The sequence below is a fragment of the Natator depressus genome, chromosome 3, assembly GCF_965152275.1.
Source record: "Natator depressus isolate rNatDep1 chromosome 3, rNatDep2.hap1, whole genome shotgun sequence".
Lineage (NCBI taxonomy): Eukaryota > Metazoa > Chordata > Testudines > Cheloniidae > Natator > Natator depressus.
The window spans coordinates 7958681-7976951 of NC_134236.1; the positions used below are offsets into that span (position 1 = coordinate 7958681).

The following is an 18271-nucleotide window of genomic DNA, read 5'->3' on the forward strand; positions in this document are numbered from 1 at the left end:
GCTCCAAGCTGTTTACAAAGCGTGATCCCATTTTGCAGAGGGGGAAACTGAGGCACGGAGTGGGGAAATGGCTGGAAACAGTGGCAGGGACAGGATTCACCCCTGGCAATCCCCGGCTCCTTGCCCTCCGCTGTTTTAACCACTAGCTAGCGCTTCCTCCCACACTTCTCTGGATCCAGTTTGGGGCTGGGATGCATGTTTAAGAAGGGTTCTCTCCCCTGGCCCCCTGGGGAAGGTCCCCTGGCGCTCCACGCCTGCTCTGCGAGGTACGTACCTGAGCTCCAGGCAGCCCAGCTGCAGGGCCATGCCCTCGCTCACCTTGCTGGCATAGTGCTGCATGTAGCTGGCCCGGAGCTGCAAGGCCAGAAGGAGAGATCAGGAGGCCAGTCAGGTGTCCGGCATTCCCCACAATCCCTCCTCGCCTCTCCCCTTTCCTGCAGCGATGGGGCTGCAGGCCCGAGTGTGAATGCCGCTGGGGCACGTGCAGGGCAAAGAGATTTACTTCAGGAACCGGAGCTGTTTGGTCTCCAGGCAAAACGACTGCCCTGGGGATTCATAGCTGCTAAGGCCTGAAGGGGGCATTCCGATCATTTCGCCCAGCGGTTCTCAAACCGTGGGTCAGGGCCCCATTTTAATGGGGTTGCCAGGGCCAGCGTTAGACTCGCTGGGACCTGGTGCTGAAGCCCGAGCGCCACACTCCCAGCGGGCTCGGGCTTTGAACCCCTGTCCCCCCGTCTGGGGCGGCTGGGCTCGGGCTCCAGCCCCCCCCCCCAGTTCGGGGCCCCTCTCCCCCCACCGAGGGCATCGGGGCTTGGGCTCTCCCCCCGCCCCTCCTCACACCCAGCTCAGACTCCTCTCCCCCCACCCAGGGCATCGGGGCTTGGGCTCTCCCCCCGCCTCCGGGGTCATGTCATAATTTCATTGTCCGAAAGGGGTCCCAGTGCAATGACATTTGAGGAGCACTGGTCTGGCCTCCCGCAGAACACAGGGCATAGAGCCTCGCCCAGCGATTCCTGCCGGGTCGTCCATAGCTTTTGGCTGAGCTACGGTGGAGCTTTAAGAAAGAGACAGCTGGTCTTGATTTAAAAGCCACCAGGGATGGAGACTCCACCCCGTCCCTAGTAAGTGGGTCCAGTGGTTAATGCCTCTCCCTGGTCAAACAGCTGCTTTAGTTCTAGTCTGAATTTCTCTAGCTTCAGCGTCCACCCCTTGAGCTCATTCTGCACTGAGATGAGAGAAGTGGCCGACCCCTGAAGCTCACGTCTTCAGACACATCCCCACTCTAACCATCGCTGCTGCTGGTCAACCACACCCGCACGGGGACTGCTGGCCAGGTCTGGGCGCCCGCAGTTCCCAGCGACTTCTTTGGAATTTGTAGGTGCTCAGAACCTTTTTCAATCAGGCCCCGGTGTGGTGAGAGCAAGAGAGGGAGAGAGATTCCTGGGAGACGTGTGAGTCCAGGGGGATCACGGGTGGGTGCGGACAGGAGGCCAAATTCAACACTGGTGCAAGAGGGCACATTGCCACAGGAGTCGGCGGAGTCGGGCCCACTCATGGCCCGGGGAGCGTGTTGCAAATACTCTGACCTGCTGGTAGAAGTACAGTAAGGTGGTCCTGTCCTCTAGGAAGCACTTCATGTAGTCCTCAGGGAGGTAGCGGATTTGGAGGTCGTACCTTCAAGAAAACAATAAGGCAGCTATTTGGGGTGTCCGCTCTTCCGAGGAAGGGTCTTTCTTTCTGCAACGCGCCTAGCCCCGACAGCTGCCACAGTCCTGCCCTGCCGACGCCCCTCGCCCCTGCTGCCCCACTCCGCAATGTGCCCGAGTGGAGACTCAGCTGAGACCCCCGGATCCAGGTGTGACGGGTCCGTGCGGACCCGACAGCCCCCGACTGCCCTCCCGCCATGGCGACCTCCCGTGCGGCCACCTGCTCCGGCTGCGCCTGCCCATTACGCAGGGCGATCTCTGGTCCTACAGACAGGCGCGCGGGGTCTCCCCGTACCTCCACTCGGCCTCCAGGTGCAGGCACTCGTACTTGTCCTGCACCTCGCCCACCGTCAGGTCCGGGTGCAGCCAGTGGATCTCGTCGGACTTCACATGCTTGAGCCGCAGGCCGTAGCACTCGGTCAGCTGGATGTCGGGCCCGATCCTGCCGCTCAGCAGGATGGAGTGGATGACCTCCTGCAATTGGGGGAGGGGAGATGGAGTGAGAGTGAGAACACAGACGCCCCTTCCCCCGTGGCATTACCCCTTCCCCCAGCACAAGCTGTACCTTGGCAGGGACATCCTGGAGTGCTGGGCTTCCCAGTGCATCTCCTGTACTAGATTCTCATGCTCTCTGGAGCAGGAGCTGCCTGTAGTCTGTGTCTCGTGCTGGGCCAGGGCCAGAGGTGCTGGAACTAGGGGTGCTGGGGACGCAGCAGCACCCCTGGCTTGAACTGGTTTCCATCTTATGCAGGGTTTACAGTTTGGTTCAATGGCTCCGGGCACCCCCACTCTACACACTGTTCCAGCACTCCAGGGCATGCGATAAGCACCAAGAAAAACCATCAGTGTCATTTGAACTATTCCCACTAGAGGGTGCTGTGACACAGGCTTTCAGACTGGCTATGACACCCCCCCCCCCCCCCACGGCCACCAGGCACACTGGCCATGGGGCGCACAGCCAGCTTTCATTTCAGGGGGTTTACAAAGCTGCGGTGTGATAACAGGCCGTACTTTTAACTAAATGCAACAGGCCTGATGCTGAGCTGATGTCAACTGGTGCTGCCCCGGAAGATCTAGCCCAGCACCTGAAAATCTGGCCCAGGGATGGGAGGTTAAGGAATTAATTTATTTCAAATGCTGCTGTTTTTCCTGTTAAAACTTACATACCCCCTCTGCCCCAAAACTGAAATCAGAACATGAATGTTTGCAATATAAGCCAGCAAGACTTTGTAGTGAAACAATGTTCTTTGGGTGCAAGAATGTATTGAAAGAAAGAAAGAAAGAAAGAAAGAAAGAAAGAAAGAAAGAAAGAAAGAAAGAAAGAAAGAAAGAAAGAGCAGTACACGAGGTTTTTAGTGGTTGAGTTGTTTGCACAGTTGGCGTCATGCCATACTAGCTTGTTTAGCTACAGACCGGCTCTAAACTCTTCTGTTCAGGGTTACGCTGCAGACATCTTTTGTTTAAGTTTATCACTTGAACCTTGGAGAACCAACAGAAATCAGTTTGCAGCTAAATAAAGGACATTTTCCATTTTTTCTTTTCCTTGCTTGGCTTAAGGTACAACGGGGCCAGATCCCCACTGGTGTCAGTCAGTAGCACACTGTTGACTTCAGTGGAGTCTTGCCAATTGATGCCAGCGATCTCTGTGAATGCCACCTGCCTGGCCTGCCCCTTTCATCAGATCAGCAGCCTGGCTGCTGTGACCTTCCCCCTGGAAAGCTGTTACCGGCTCTGCACTTCTGGCCTCCTTGGACCCCTCCTTCGAGCCCCCACTGTGAGGCTTGATAGGAACAGGAGCACACACAGCAGGAAGAACTAGGCCAAGTGTTAATATGATCCAACACAAGAAATGCTTCTGCTGTCACTAATTTTAGCAGCTTCCTGGCCATGCAGAGTTACCTACCTCTGCCATAACAGTGAGGGACTCGGCTGAGATATACAACACAAGCCTTAACCACTCCTTGTCATTGAAGATTCCCACACACCCTTCTGCAAGAAGAGGAGTATTAACCCTAGTGCTTTGGCCAAATGCAAGCTCAAGTAATTAAATCCTGCCTAACTCATCCCCACCCACTTTGATATGGTAACATTCTTCCCCTTCCACTCTTTCGTCACTGTGTCCTGTTAGCTGCCGCGTTCTGCCCCAGAGGTGGCTGCCTGTCAGTGCTGGGGGAAGCAATCCCCAGAGACTGTATGTAGTTTGTAAATCCGTTCGGCGATCATCAGGAGACGGAAGGCAGGTTATGGGCCAGGTTCATCCCTGCTGTAACTGGACTCAAGTCAATGGCTCTACACCTGAGGTGAATTCATCTCTATATGCAGAAGGTGGGCGTTGTTATCCCAACATGTTGGTCAACGATCCCAGGCAGCTTTTGAACGTTAACCCTAATTCACAGTTTCCTGTCTTAGTAGTGTCCATTTATTTCCAAAACTACAACGGCTTTCCCAGCTTGGGGGCCACCGACTGGTCCTTTCAACCTTCATCTCACCTAGGCAGCCCTTTCCCCATGTAACGCCTTCCAGCGCCATGGGTGAGTGCAGAGCCTGCGACACTGACGAGAAAATACAGAGCTACCCTGCGCCAGGAACGATAGCACAGCCATTCTCCACGGACCTCCTGCCACGAACGTGTACCAGCTGCCCCTTTAAAGCACAGTGCACAGCTAAGAACTAAACCGCCGCACCTGGAGGCCCCAGCGGAGATCAGGGAGCCATTGTGCAAGGTGCGGTACAGACAACATATTAAGAGACCATTCATTTCCCATACAGCTTTCAATCCATACAAGGTGGGAGAAAGGAACTAAGGGAGATGAAGAGCTGAGGCTGAGGGAGACGACGGGAGGGATGTGCAGTAAGTCTTCGATAGCTCCGGGAATCGAACCGAGAGCTATCGAAGCTCAGCACAGTGCCACAAAGCTGTCCTTCCTCTCCACGTGATGAGCCAATGAAGGGCCAGCAGCCTGGGACTCTCTAACCACTCTCCTATTGAGCCCAGAACCAAGAAGCCAACCTGCGAGCTAGCCAGTCCCTCCCATAGCAGGCCCTTGTCTACCACTAGAAACGCACAAGTTGCAGATCTCCCCGGGATTAGAACATAAGAAAGGCCATACTGGGTCAGACCAAAGGTCCATCCAGCCCAGTATCCTGTCTTCGGACAGTGGCCAATGCCAGGTGCCCCAGTGGGAGTGAACCTAACAGGTAATGATCAAGTGATGTCTCTCCTGCCATCCATCTCCACCCTCTGACAAACAGAGGCTAGGGACACCATTCCTTACCCATCCTGACTAATAGCTATTAATGGACTTAACCTCCATTAATTTATCCAGTTCTCTTTTAAACCCTGTTATAGTCCTAGCCTTCACCACCTCCTCAGGCAAGGAGTTCCACAGGTTGACTGTGCACTGTGTGAAGAAGAACTTCCTTTTATTTGTTTTAAACCTGCTGCCTGTTAATTTCATGTGGTGGCCCCTACTTCTTATATTACGGGAACAAGTAAATAACTTTTCCTTATTCACTTTCTCTACACCATTCATGATTTTATAGACCTCTATCATATCCCCCCTTAGTCTTCTCTTTTCCAAGCTGAAAAGTCCTAGCCTCTTTAATCTCTCCTCACATGGGACCTGTTCCAAACCGCTCATCATTTTAGTTGCCTTCTCTGAACCTTTTCGAATGCCAGTATATCCTTTTTGAGATGAGGAGACCACATCTGTACGCCGTATTCAAGATGTGGGTGTACCATGGGTTTATATAAGGGCAATAAGATACTCTCCGTCTTACTCTCTATCCCATTTTTAATGATTCCTAACATCCTGTTCACTTTTTTGACTGCCGCTGCACACTGCGTGGACATCTTCAGAGAACTATCCATGACGACTCCAAGATCTCTTTCCTGATTACTTGTAGCTAAATTAGCCCCCATCATATTGTATGTATAGTTGGGGTTATTTTTTCCAATGTGCATTACTTTACATTTGTCCACATTAAATTTCATTTGCCATTTTGTTGCCCAATCACTTAGTTTTGTGAGATCTTTTTGAAGTTCTTCACAGTCTGCTTTGGTCTTAACTATCTTGAGCAGTTTAGTATAGTCTGCAAACTTTGCCACCTCACTGTTTATCCCTTTCTCCAGATCCTTTATGAATATGTTGAATAGGATTGGTCCTAGGACTGACCCTCGGGGAACACCACTAGTAACCCCTCTCCATTCTGAAAATTTACCATTTATTCTTACCCTTTGCTCCCTGTCTTTTAACCAGTTCTCAATCCATGAAAGGATCTTCCCTCTTATCCCATGACAACTTAATTTATGTAAGAGCCTTTGGTGAGGGACCTTGTCAAAGGCTTTCTGGAAATCTAAGTATACTATGTCCACTGGATCCCCCTTGTCCACATGTTTGTTTGTAGATGCTCAGTGCAAGGGAAAGGTTTTGGAGGGGAACCCCTGGGCAAATAGTCTTCAGGAGAAACAAGTGGCCTGGGACATCTGCTATGGGAGAATCACCAGTCCCCGCTTCGGTGTTAAGCCTGAGTTTCCATGGATGAACCAAGCTGCGGAGAGGAGAAGAAGCCCCTAAGTGGGAAAGAGCTCATCTGGATAACACATGACTTTGGTAAGGCTTTTGATACTGTCTCACATGACCTCATAACCAAACTAGGAAACAGCCTAGACAAAGATACTACACAGTGGGTGCACAGCTGGCTGGAAAACCGTACTCAGACAGTAGTTAGCAATGGCTCACAATCGAGCTGGAAGGGCCTAGCCAGTGGGGTCCCTTAGAGATCTGCCCCACGTCCAATTCTTCATATCTTCATCAATGATTTAGATAATGGCATAGGGAGTACACTTATAAAGTTTGCGGACCATACCAAGCTGGGAGGGGTTGCAAGAGCTTTGGAGGACAGGATCAGTATTTAGAATGATCTGGACAAACTGGAGAAATGGTGTGAAGTAAATAGGATGAAATTCAATAAGGACAAATGCAAAGTACCCCACTTAGGAAGGCACAAAATAGGAAATGACTGCCTAGGAAGGAGTACTGCGGAAAGGGATCTGGGGGTCATAGTGGACCACAAGCTAAATATGAATCAACAGTGTAATGCTGTTGCAAAAAAAGCAAACATCCTTCTGGGATGTATTAGCAGAGTGTTGTAAGTAAGACACAAGTAGTAATTCTTCCGCTCTACTTCACACTGATTAGGCCTCAACTGGAGTACTGTGTCCATTTCTCTGGGCACCACATTTCCGGAAAGATGTGGACAAATTGGAGAAAGTCCAGAGAAGAGCAACAAAAATGATTAAAGGTCTAGAAAACAGGGCCTACCAGGAAAGATTGAAAAAACTTTGTTTAGTCTGGAGAAGAGAAGACTGAGAGGGGACACGATAATAGTCTTAAAGTACATAAAAAGTTGTCATAAAGAGGAGAGAGGAAAATTGTTCTCCTTAGCCACTGAGGACAGGACAGGAAGCAGTGAGCTTAAATTGCAGCAAGGGCATTGGGAAAAACTTGCGAACTGTCAGGGTGGTTAAGAACTGGAACAAATTACCCAGGCAGGTGGTGGAATCTCTGTCATTGGAAGTTTTTAAGAACAGCTCAGACAAACCCCTGCCAGGGATGGTCTAGATCAGTGTTTCTTAACCTTTTTGTGCTGGATACCCTCTTGGGACTTAAAAAGAAATTGCAACCCCCTACTTTAAGCTTGGGCTTGGACTTCAGCTCCTGGTAGCTCAGGGCCAACACTGGTTGCCAACACTCCAGGACTCTCCTGTAGTCTCCAGGAATTAAAGATTAATCTTTAATGAAAGATTACGTGGTGTGATGAAGCCTCCAGGAATCTCCCCGCCGCCCGGAGCTGAGGTAAGTAACTTAGCTTCACGGGGGCCCTGGGCAATTGCCCTGCTTGCCACCCCCTAACGCTGGCCCTGCACTTGTGACCCCACTAAACCTGGCCTATGACCCTTCCCGGAGAGAGGGGGGGTCACAACCCATAGGTTGAGAAACACTGGTCTAGATTTCAGAGTAGCAGCCGTGTTAGTCTGTATCTGCAAAAAGAAAAGGAGGACTTGTGTCACCTTAGAGACTAACAAATTTATTAGAGCATAAAGCTTTCGTGAGCTACAGCCCACTTCATCGGATGCATGGTCTAGATAATACTGAGTCCTGTCTCAGAGCAGGGGACTGGACTAGATGACCTCTCGAGATCCCTTCCTGTCCTACGATAATACCTCACTCTGATATACCACTTTTCATCTAGAGGGCTCAGAGTGCTCTACGAGGAGGTCAGTGTTATTGAACGGGAAGTAAAGCGATTGTCTAAGGTCACCCAGCAGCCTGGGGGCAAAGCTGGAATGAGAACACAGGTGTCCTAAGGCCCAGGCCAGCACACTATCCACTAAACCACACTGCTCCCCGAGCGCCCCTCTCCTTGTGTGTCCGTGCTCTTCTTCATTCCATGGCAACATTCGTCTGCAGTCCCATGGCTGAAATCTGCTGCTCTCGGGCAGGGTGGTAGATGAGGGGAATGTCAACGGGCTACAAAGCCTGACAGCGCTGGAGCCCATCCTGCCCAGGGAGGCCCCAAAAGCCCTGTGGCCTGCATGAGATGGGCAGGCGGCTTTAATGCAGATCCCACCAGACAGGTGTCGGCATCGCGACTGAGCACAGGGGATGGCTAGCCATACTCCCCAGCCCCCGGCTCCGTTCCCGGACAAGGAGCCTGGCACGGAAGGGTAAGCACAGACGCCACAGTCGCTGAGTGAAACGGGGTCACCCCGCTTCTGGGGGGTTTCCTGCTGTCTTCTTCTTGACTTGCAGCCGAGCCATGGCAGCAGCAGCCGGAGTTCAAAGCTGCGCTCCAGCCAGCCAGAGCCTGGTGCGTTACAGGAGGGACGCAGAGCACTGCATTGGGACCCGTGGCACTGAATCCGCAATGCAGTTGCATCGAATCGGGAATCCAGCTGCAGTGCCGTCTGGGCATATATTCCACAAGCCCCAGTTCCGCTCCTGGAAGCGGTGCATCCTGGGAGGTTTCGCAAGGCCTCTGGCCCGTTCTGGGATCATCCACGCATTCACACTGGCACTAAACCAGTTCAGACCAAACCTCTTCTGCCCTATCAGCTTATTTACGGCCGTCTGGTTTAACCGGTTCTTACAGCACGCTTGAGGTGGCTAAAGAGCGGTGCTGCAAACAGAGACAGGGCCTGAGTGGCCGAGAAAGTCGAGCGACGGCGGCAAACGCATCGAACCCCTCAGTGGCACTGCCGCGCTCACGAGGCTGGCTCCCCGGCTTTCCCTCACACTCCCAGCCCCCCCGGGAAAGCTGCCTGACAGGTCGGAACACAGAGTCAAAGCCACCTGACACTCAGTCCGTCCTCCTTAAAGGGGACGTGCAGCCAAGGAGAGAGAGGACGGAGGTCAGCTAAAGGGCACAGGTGAAATCCCGGCCCCACTGATGTCAATGGCAAACCCCACGGAACGCAACAGGGGCCAGGATCCCACCCCAGCAATTCTCCTCATGCGATCTGCCTGCCTTCTCCCTGTTACCAGGGGGACCACATCCTCCCTCGCCTTAAACTACTGAAACCAGGAATGCTTGCTTGTTTTGTAACTTCCCCACCCTCATCATCTAGCACCAGCCCAGCACCCCCTGCGACATGTCACTAGCCCCCGTGTTACAGGGCGGGAACCCATGGACTGGGAATCTATGGGAGAGCCAAGAGCAGAAGTCACATCTCTCCACTCCCAGGCCAGCACCTTCAACACAAGTGCAACCTCCCTCTGTCCCTTCGGCCTCCCTCTCTGCATGAGAGCCTTCTCCTAGGCAGCTCCGGCCACCAGACACAGCCTCGCTGTATCTCCAGGCCTCTCCCTGTCTTTTCAAAGCTCAGGCCAAAGCCTCTCTTCTCCCCTGGGCTCAGGTCTCTCGACGGATCGGCTTCGGCTCTGCTTCAAGGAAGCACAACTGAAATCGGGGCTAGAAGGCTCGGCAACCTCCTCCAGGCTGTTTTGTGCCCTGCCTGAAAGGAAGACGTCCCACGAAACACGGTCTGATCCTGAGACATGCTGAGCCCTTCTTGCTCCCGCTGCAGCTGGCAGGGAGCAGGGGGAGCTCCGCACCCAGCAGGATCCGACCCTCGGGCTGTTCCGCCTTGCATCACAAAGAAGAAACCACAAATCTGGACAGAAAGGGTCGGTAGTTTCATAACTGTGGAGGGACAGCAAAAAGGAAATCCGGGGTGCAGACAGAACGGGCTCAGAAGCCATCACTCTCCACTAAAATTTTTATTCTTCACAGAGGTGATAAAATAGTAACAATCCACCTGCCCACACACACACAGATCCTTGAATATTTTTGCAAATAATTTGCTTTGTTGGGATTCATAGGGTCACAGGATTCAGCATTCACTTGTGTTCCGACAACGGCCGCCTGGGGAATGGGCGGAAATGCCTGCAAATCCCTAGGGAACCATACATTTCAGCCCGCGTGAGGATTTGTCCCCAAATCTCCACCAGAAGCCCGGTCTTCTCTAGGCAATGCTGTCCCGGTTATAAAGCTTGCATTGTCCAATGAGGGAGCATAAACAATACCAGCTGACTTGGATGACCAATCACACAACAGAAATGGCAAACAGCATGTAGTCCTGGGGTGAATTTCAACCCGGTGCAAAGGGGGACAGCACAAAACTGAACACCCTTGCCCCGCCCCCTGCCCCACCCCTAATCCGAGACCCTGCCCCCGCTCACTCCATCCTCCCCTTTCTCTGTCACTCGCTCATTTTCACCAGGGGTGCGGGAGCGGGGGAGGGCTCCAGCTGGGGGTGCGGGTTCTGGGATGGGGCCAGAAATGAGGAGTTCAGAGTGCAGGAGGGGGCTCCAGGCTGAGGCAGTGGGTTGGGATGCGAGAGGGGGGTGAGGGCTCTGGCTGGGGGGTGCAGGTTCTGGTGTGGGGCTGGGGATGAGGGATTTGGGGATCTGGGATGAGGAGGGAGCTCAGGGCTGTGGCTCAGGGGTTCGGCGTGCGGGAGGGGGCTCTGGGCTGGGGCAAGGAGTTGAGGTCTGGTGGGGTGAGGGCTCTGCATGGGAGTGCAGACTCTGGGGTGGGGCTGGGGATGAGGGGGGTTTGGAGTGCAGGAAGTGTTCTTGGACCGAGGGGTTTGGAGGGTGGGAGGGGGATCAGGGCTGGAGCTGGGGGTTGGGGTGCAGGGGGGGGTGAGGGCTCTGGCTGGGGATATGGGCTCTGGGGTGGGGCTGGGGATAAGGGGTTTGAGGTATAAGAGGGTGCTCTGGGCTGGGACTGAGGGCGGGAGGGGAATCAGGCCTGGGGCAGGGGGTGGGGCCCAGGAGGAGGTCAGAGGTGCAGGCTCTGGGCAGCGCTTACCTCAAGCAGCTCCCGGAAGCAGTGGCATGTCCCCCCCCCCGCTCCTATGCAGAGGCGCAGCCAGGTGGCTCTGCATGCTGCCCCATCCGCAGGCGCCACCCCTGCAGCTCCCATTGGCCATGGTTCCCAGCCAATGGGAGCTGCGAGGGTGGCGCTTGGGTTGGGGGCAATGTATGCATAGGAGCCAGAGGGGGGGCACATGCTGGCTGCTTCCCAGGAGCCACGCGGCATGGAGGCTAGCAGGGAGCCTGCCAGCCCCACGACGCAGTGCCACCAACCAGACAGTCAATGGCCTGGTCAGCAGTGCTGACTGGAGCTTCCACGATTCCTTTTCAATAGGGTGTCGAAAACCGGAAGTTTCACCCTCTGGTTGCTGGGCTCTGACTCAGATTTGAGCCCAAGCCCCCTTGGTGTCCACCCACAAATCAGCAAGCACTCAGGAGCCAGATCCTCAGACTCTGCTACTGGACAAGGTTCAGAGCCTGAGTCCCGCTGCGACTCGGGTCCAAGACTTGTCATTTTGCAGTGTGGACGCAACTCAAGCTGCAGAGCCAAGTCAGAAGGTCAGGGTAGCGCGGTGTGTACACGTTAGCGTGGCTGTGAGACTGGGGCAGGAGTACCGGAACCTCGGTAGAAGTGGGGGGGCCATGGGGCCTCACACCTCTCCAGGGCCCTGACCCCCTACTTCTCCTCTTCCCCCACAGCCAGGCCAGAAGCCAGAGCCGGGCCATTGTAAGAGCCACCCAGGGAGCCGGAGCCACTGTGGGGATCCCTGGACCCTCCATCTGAGCTGAGCAGGAGGCCAGGATACCCAAAAACAGTCCCCGGTCCATGTCCCTGCCCCCCGGGGCATGCTGACCAGGGCAGGTGGAGGGTTCTGGTCTCCCCACAGTGGTCCGGGCTCCCAGGGCAGCTCTTACCATGGCCTAGGCGGGGCCTCGGGGGGGGGGGAGGGGCAGGGGCGGGGCCACAGAGAGGAGCAGGGACTTGCAGCAATGGGGGGCCTAAGGCCCACCTCAGTCCCCGCACGGGGAAGAGGCTGGCACCACCGGCAAGGGGCTGTGCTTCGCGGCGAGGGAGCTGATCACCTCCCTCGCCACAAAGCTTAGCCCCTGCCGGCGTTGCTCCACACCTGCCCGGGGCTTGCAGTCTGGGGGGGCAACGCAGCCCACTTCCCCCCAAACTACGCCCATGCTAAAAAGTGGGGGGGCCACGGCCCCCCTGGACCGAGGTCCAGCAATTGTAAGCCCAGGCAGTGTGGACGCTAGAGCGTGGCCTGGGAAACACCCAATCCACCAGCCCAGGTTTACAGTGCAGTGCCAACATACCCTCAGTGAACGGTTCACCAACAACCCCCAGCCTCGGAAGGACTCGGCCGAGCTACCTGGTGGATCCTGATGAAGGATGAAAATCCAGCGGCCTAGTTCCCCTCCCGCGCCGGCTTGGGGACACTGGAGCCACTGCTGCATCTCAGGGGTGTGGGCAGAGAATCCGGTCCCGGATCAGCTCACGAGCCACCCACAGAGCACTCAGCAGTGTGACAGCTCAGATGCCCTGTCCCCCAGCAGCCGGGCCATCTGCGGAGATTTTCCTCTGTTTCTCTCCGTCCCCCCGATGTTTTCATTTGAAGGCGCCTTTTCCCCAGTCCCCCGGGCTCGCTGTGGCAGCAGATCCTCCGTCTTCCAGGGCAAGCACAGCAGCCGCTGCGTATCTGTTCTCCAGTCCGTCGTGTACTCCGCGCCAGCCCCTTCCAACAATGCTCAGGTCCCTTGATTCAACACATCCTGCTGCTTTCTGGCTTGCTACATTTCTCCCAGCCAGTCTCCCAAGTCTGCATCCTCTCCCCGTGTAGGACGCCAGAGCTCAGTGCGCAGGCTGCTGGCCCGAGAAGTGGCCTGGGAATCAGGTCTCCCAGGGCCTATCCCAAGAGCAGGGAGGCAGCAGGACTGGGGATTAGAGTGACAGGCTGAAGGTCAGGACACCTAAGGTGTAACCACAACTTGTTGCTTTGTCGTTAAAGCACAGGACCGTGCCCCAAGACTCCCGGGGTCCACAGCCAGCTGTGTTAATTTCTCTAGCCACTGACAGCCCTGGAGAATGTCTTTTTCCTCCCACGTCTCAGAATCTCTGCCCTTTCCTGCAGGATGAGGACCGAGCCGTGGGTTGGTCACCTCTAGATGAGATTGTTGCGAGGTGCTGCCCAGGGGCTGACCCAGATGGTGCCCCCTGGAAGCATATCACATTGCAGCCCCTCTGCTAAGCAGGGGATGTTTCCCCAGTGCTTCCTGATCTTCACCACCAACTACGCCAGTTCAAAGATCAAGTCAATGGCCCAGCCCTCCTCTACAAACACCCAAAAAGGTCGGGAGTCATCTCTCTCCACACCCTATGTGGCCAGGCTGCTGCCTCCAGGGCACCCCGTCATGGCCAGGGATGGCTCTACAGCAGCTCTGCCGCAGTTTCCCTCCCAGGTGCTTTGCAATAATTGACATTAGGACCAGCACTCTTGCAATAAGATTCCCCTTTCATGGGGTCTTATTTATTCAGTACCTTATCAACTGCAGACTGTCTAGCCCCACAGTCCCAGCCCTTCATCTCACCGGGGCAGGAGTCCCACCGCCCTCCTCCTGAGGTCTGAGGGTGCAGCCTCAGACCAGCTTGTCTTCCCCTCCCTGGGCTGGGGGAGGTCAGAGGCCGCTTTCTTCCCTGCTGATCTCTCTCCTCTTGGGAGGGAAGAGACACATTAGGAGCCACCCTGGGTCGGGGGCTCATCCCTGCTGGCTGAGAGAGAGGGGAGCTCTGCCTCACCCTCTACAACTCTTAAAGGGGCCAGACCACCCTGTTATACCCTGGCATTGCAGCTGCGATCAGCGGGGAACACCCGGACTGATGGGCTCCCCCTCGTACGTGGGACGAGCCTCTCCCAGAGGGTGGGACGAGCCTCTCCCAGAGGGCAGGCAGAGTTTGAGACTCGCTGCCTTCCAGGCTCATCTCCTGGGTCCCCGGGACCCCAAGCTGGGTCTGCTCCTTCGGGCTGGCGGTTGTGAGTCTTGGGGAGAGCTAATGATGCCAAGGTGCATGCTGAGGGGTGCACAGCAGACAGAGCAGCTCGGAGACAAGGGAACCCACCCACGAACGACTGCCAAGGGAGGGCCGGGGATCACCCTGAGGACCCTCCAAAGGCCAAGGGGTCTTGGATGCTCTCACCCCCTCTGTTCGTATTAGGCCAATTCTCATCTATTCCGACAGGTGGCTGCTTCCACCACTGGCAAAACAGCTGATTGCTGCAAGGGGCAAGTTGCTCCAGACCCACACGCGTCCGGGGGCATACGGGGCAGCAGCCGACCAAGCCCAAATGTAACTCTCACTCACTCTGGGCTACGTGGCCTCGTCTCCGCACAAGAGGCGGGAACGTTCCTCTTCCCCAAGCAGCCTCTCTCGAGCCAAGCTTCACGCTGCTGCCCATCCCCCCAGCTCTGCCAGTGCCCCCAATCTCACCCGCCCCGGTGCACAGTCACCCCCCTGCCTTCTTCCACACAGCCCCTGTGCTCCTCACAACTCCCTGCGCTCATCTGCCAGGCCCCCGCCCTGCCCACGCGTAGGTCCTTCTGAGAGCCGGCCCCTGCCCTGCTGTTACAGGGCAGCTTGTGGGTCTGCACAGCAATTGTATGTAAATTGCCTATTGTCATCCCACTGGCCTCTGTCTTCAGCCTGAGAGCTCCTCAGAGCAGGGACTGGGCCTAAGTGTTTGGGAAGTGCTAGGACACCGGGCAGAGATAAATAATAATCATCAATCATGGTCCGCCGCTCGCAATGAGCCCAAAGATCTACAAATGCATCAACCGTCCCTCTCGGTCAGGAAGTGGGCTGGTGGGAGCGCTAAGTGGATTTCTAGCTGACGGGCTCACAGTCCTGGGGAACTGATGGCAGGATAGGTACAGAACAGCCAGCACCACCCATGCTGTGACACCTGCCTCATCTGGAGAGCTGAGCTCCATCTCCCTGACTTAGCCAGGCTTTGCCCAGGCTGCCGACGAGAGACAGGTCAGCGGCTGGGGACATCACAACAGCGACTGCCACTCACTGCTGACCCACGGCAGGATTTGAACTGCTGACCTGGAGATCCACGGGTCTGTGTTGCTTCACCAACCAGGAGAGGCCTCCAGGGTCGGTATTATACACAGCTGCACACCCCGGGTTGCCTCCAGACTTCATTGCCTAAGAGGGCCCAGCTCATGGAATTCCTGGCATGTCCCAACACCGCGAGGGATGAGATGCGGGGTCAGCTCTGGCTCTGGGGGTCTGCAAAGCAGCTCCGGGGCAAAGCCCCCGTAGAGTCAAACTAAGCAGGAAGCCCGATCAGCAGCGGGTCTGAGCACCTGCAGCTTCCACTGACTTCTTTGGGGCTTGGGGGAAGCACTATTCGCCGGATTCGCAGAGGTGCTGAGTCCCTGCAGCTCCCATGGACTTCAAAGGGACAGGAGAGTGCTCAGCTCTTCTGAAAATCAGCCCACGATCCCCGCCCCCGACTCTCCAGCCCTGCCTCCCCAACAGCTCCACCATCTACCGAATCTGCCTTGCTGCCCTGCGTTACCGGCACGGCAGAGGTCGAGGGACCCTTCGAGGTCCATGGTCCTTAGAGGTCCAGAGGTAGATGGACCCTCAGAAGCCGGTGAGCCCTGTGGCTGAGGAGTCGGATGGGATTCCTCTAAGGGTCCATCCGCACTGCAGCTGGGAGATGTGATTGCCGGCTCGAGTCGACGGACATGCACTGGCTTTGATGGAGCGAGCATGCTGAAACTAAGAATGTTGCATGGCGGCAGAGGGACGGGCCAGCTACCCAGGTACAGTAGCACCTCAGAGTGACCAACACCAAAGTTACGAAATGACCGGTCAGCCACACGCCCCCCTCTGGAACCAGAAGTACGCAATCAGGCGGCAGCAGAGCCAAACCCCCCCACCACCACCCCCAAAGACAGTACAGTCCCGTGAACTACAGGAGAACCTCAGCGTTAGAGACACCTCGGGAAGGGAGGTTGTTCGTCACTCCAAAATGTTGGTAACTCTGAACAAAACGTTATGGTTCTTTCAAAAGTTTACAACTGAACATTGACTTAGTACAGCTTTGAAACTTTACTATGCAGAAGGAAAATGCTGCTTTTAACTATCTTAATTTAAAGGAAACAAGCAAAGAAACAGTTTCCTTCCTTTTTATTTTTAAAACCCAGACCAAGTAAACCAGACTACCCCTGACAGGAGTTTGTCCAGCCTGTTCTTAAAAACCTCCCATGACAGGGATTCAGCAACCTCCCTTGGAAGCCTGTTCCAGAGTTTAATTCCCCTAAGAGTTAGCAAGTTTTTTCCTGATCTCCTTCCCTTTTTTCGTTAGTAGTTTAGGTTTAACACAGGACTGTCCTGTATTTGCTTTTTTTTTTTGGTCTTTGTTGCTGCCTCATTGCGTACTTCTGGTTCCAGATGGGGTGTGTGATGGACCAGTCCATTCATAATGCTGAGGTTCTACTGTATGTCCCTAAGACCTCAGGTTTGATCTCGGGTCCATCACAATTACCAGTCTCTGTAAACCAGACAGCAGCCATGGGGTCCACCGCAGCTCAGCACAGAGCATGGCACAGTTGACGAGCCTACGATCGCTCGGCTTTTCTGCCTCAGCCACTTCAGTACTGCCCGGTACACAGGGCACAACGCGTCCCTGTGCTGCCGAAGACACCTCCCGGCATGCTTTAGCAGGGAAAGAGTTAATGCCCCAGACCTGGACACAGCTGCCTCTCCGCACTCCTCACCCAGCCTAGCACCTCGGCTGCACCCCTGGCCTTAGAGCCAGCAGCAGCAAACAGAGCGTTAATACCTCCAGAGCAACAGGAAGGACGTGTCTGCTGCGCAGAGCACAAGGGCTGCCCCAGCCCCAGTGTTCCCTGCAATGGCTACATGACTGGCCCTGGCGTGACAGCTCTCTCCCTGCCCTTGCGGGGGCCACGCTCCAGAACAGCCCTGAAAAGGGAACCACAATCCCAGCAGAATCTCAGTGACTCACTCCAGCATCCCACACAGAACAACCCACTGAACCACAGGCAAGGAACCAGGCCCAGCTCCTGGCTGCCCACACCAGATTTTCCCAGCGGGCCATGCCATAGCTGTAGTCTCACCGGGGCCATCAGCCGGGGAGCCGACTCAGGCGCCAATCAAGTGACGAGACCACTGGGGACATCCCGCCTTACTGCGCCCCCAGCCTCCGTGCAATACACCGCTCCGTGCATGGGGCTGTCCTCCGCTAGTGGCTGGCCTCAATCACTACAACAGCCCGTGGCTCAGGCTGCAGCGAGTTGCTTCTTTAGCCCAAGTGGCCAAGGCCTTTGGCTTTGGGACTGAAGGTCCCAGGTTCATTTCAGGCTGCTGGTATATATGCAGCCACTGTCTGTTACATCAGGGAGCAACAGGGCACAGCAGTGTGTACCAGGTCTGGGCTTGAGGAAATCCAGGTGAGGCAGCTTCCGCCCCACTGACCCGGATCTCTGTCATGACTCTGCATCCCGCCCCACTGACCCGGATCTCCACCACGACGCTGCATCCTGCCCTGCTGACCCGGATCTCCATCACGACACTGCATCCCACCCCACTGACTCGGATCTCCATCACGACACTGCATCCCACCCCACTGACCCGGATCTCCACCACGACGCTGCATCCTGCCCTGCTGACCCGGATCTCCATCACGACACTGCATCCCACCCCACTGACCCGGATCTCCACCACGATGCTGCATCCTGCCCTGCTGACCCGGATCTCCATCACGACGCTGCATCCCGCCCCACTGACCCGGATCTCCATCACGACACTGCAACCCGCCCTGCTGACCCAGATCTCTGTCACGACTCTGCATCCCGCCCTGCTGACCAGGATCTCCATCACGACGCTGCATCCCGCCCCGCTGACCCAGATCTCCATCACGACACTGCAACCCGCCCTGCTGACCAGGATCTCCATCACGACACTGCATCCCACCCCACTGACTCGGATCTCCATCACGACGCTGCATCCCGCCCCGCTGACCCGGATCTCCATCACGACGCTGCATCCTGCCCTGCTGATCCAGATCTCCATCACGACACTGCAACCCGCCCTGCTGACCCGGATCTCCATCACGACGCTGCATCCTGCCCCGCTGACCC

The 18271-nt window shown here is 55.7% G+C and overlaps 1 protein-coding gene across 2 annotated transcripts in view; it reads right to left on the minus strand.

The window, feature by feature from the left end:
* The window catches only part of PTK2B (protein tyrosine kinase 2 beta), a 112541-nt gene that overhangs the window by 34066 nt on the left and 60204 nt on the right, over positions 1 to 18271 (minus strand). For both annotated transcript variants that reach the window (XM_074947349.1, XM_074947350.1), the window contains 3 exons: positions 2002 to 2180; positions 1587 to 1674; positions 275 to 354 (listed from right to left, as the gene is read on the minus strand). In XM_074947349.1, the coding sequence (XP_074803450.1) occupies positions 275 to 354; positions 1587 to 1674; positions 2002 to 2180 (347 nt within the window). The remainder of the gene's footprint in view (positions 1 to 274; positions 355 to 1586; positions 1675 to 2001; positions 2181 to 18271) is intronic.